Source organism: Propithecus coquereli, unplaced genomic scaffold (genome assembly GCF_000956105.1).
Source record: "Propithecus coquereli isolate 6110/MARCELLA unplaced genomic scaffold, Pcoq_1.0 Scaffold39, whole genome shotgun sequence".
Classification (NCBI taxonomy): Eukaryota; Metazoa; Chordata; class Mammalia; order Primates; family Indriidae; genus Propithecus; species Propithecus coquereli.
In genome coordinates, this window is record NW_012149618.1 from 16,522 (window position 1) to 17,782 (window position 1,261).

At 53.1% G+C, this 1,261-nt stretch overlaps 1 protein-coding gene across 1 annotated transcript in view; it reads right to left on the bottom strand.

The window, feature by feature from the left end:
- Positions 1-164, bottom strand: part of TP53I3 (tumor protein p53 inducible protein 3) — a 5,533-nt gene extending 5,369 nt beyond the window's left edge. The window contains exon 1 of the mRNA XM_012652402.1: positions 53-164. Coding sequence (XP_012507856.1) covers positions 53-164 — 112 coding nt within the window. The remainder of the gene's footprint in view (positions 1-52) is intronic.
- Positions 165-1,261: the final 1,097 nt, after the last annotated feature.

Consider the following 1,261-nt stretch of genomic DNA (forward strand, 5'->3'; position numbering starts at 1 on the left):
AATTACGCTCCCTCTGAGCCGGAAGCCGCAGCCCTGTGAGGTACTCACTAACTCCCGGCCCCGGCTCCGCTCCTCTGCTGCAGGCGGCGCTGCGCGGTCCTGGCTCTCTGGGTGCTGGCGGCAGAAGCCCAGAGCCCCGGGACTGCCTCGGCCGCCGCCCGCATGGACGATTGGACGCCGGGCAGCGGAGGGGTGGGGCCGAGCAAAACCAGCCCTTCCTCCTTCCCCCTGTAAAACGCAAAGGCAGTGATAGGGAACGCGGATGTTCCTGCCCTTTGTGCCTCTGGAAGCTAGTCTTTCTCTCAGCTTGGCAGAAAGTGCTACTCAGCTCTCACTGCGAGGAGAGAAAACTTCCCTTCCTCTAGGGAACTAGCCCCAAGCTCCTGGCAGGGCATGGTCCTTCTTCCAGCCCGCGCGGGGCACGCTCGGCATCCTGCCCTCCCGGCGGGCAGCACCTTGCGCGTGGCTGGCATGCAGGTGCTGCTGAGAGGAGAGAGAGAGGGGCGATGGGAAAAGGAAGGTAAAACGCAATCCTGGGATGCTTTTCTTTTTCCTGTATATTTTTTAAAACCCAAGATCAGTCCAGCGGGGCGCCTCATCACTTGCCCTCCTCCTGACTGCTGGTGGAGACCTGCAGCCACCGGAGGCTGCTGCCCAAGGAGGCAATTTTGACCGGTTCAAAGCTGTTTCAATAGACATCAAGGTTTCTCAACCTTGGCATGACTGACATTTTGGACTAGATAATTCTGTCAACAGAAAAGAACCCAAACTCTGTCAAACAACTTAAAGAGGTTTATTCTGAGCAAATATGTGCGACATGGCCCAGAGAGCGATGCCCAAGAAGCCTCGCGCAAGTGGTTCCGCTGTGGTTGGGTTACAGTTTGGGTTTATACATTTTAGGGACACAGGTAAAGTCATTAATCAATACATGGATGGTGAACGTTGGTTTAGCCCAAAAAGGCAGGACATCCCAAAGCGGGGGTTACAGGTTATATATAGATGGGTTTAAAGATTCCTTGATTTGTAATTGGTTAAAGAAAATGAAGCTTTGTGTAAAGGCTTGGAATGGTTTAAGATAAGGATGTCTGTTAATCAGCAACAAGCCACCGGATAGATACCAAGACTTAAGTAAATTGATGACTTGCAGGTGTGGTTTAACCTTTGTTTCCAAGTGTATCTGGCCTCCCTTCTTCTCATGGCTGGCAACTTGGCTTTAAGGTTTTTCTGGGGTCCCCGTGGCCAAGAGGGGGCCCATTCAGTC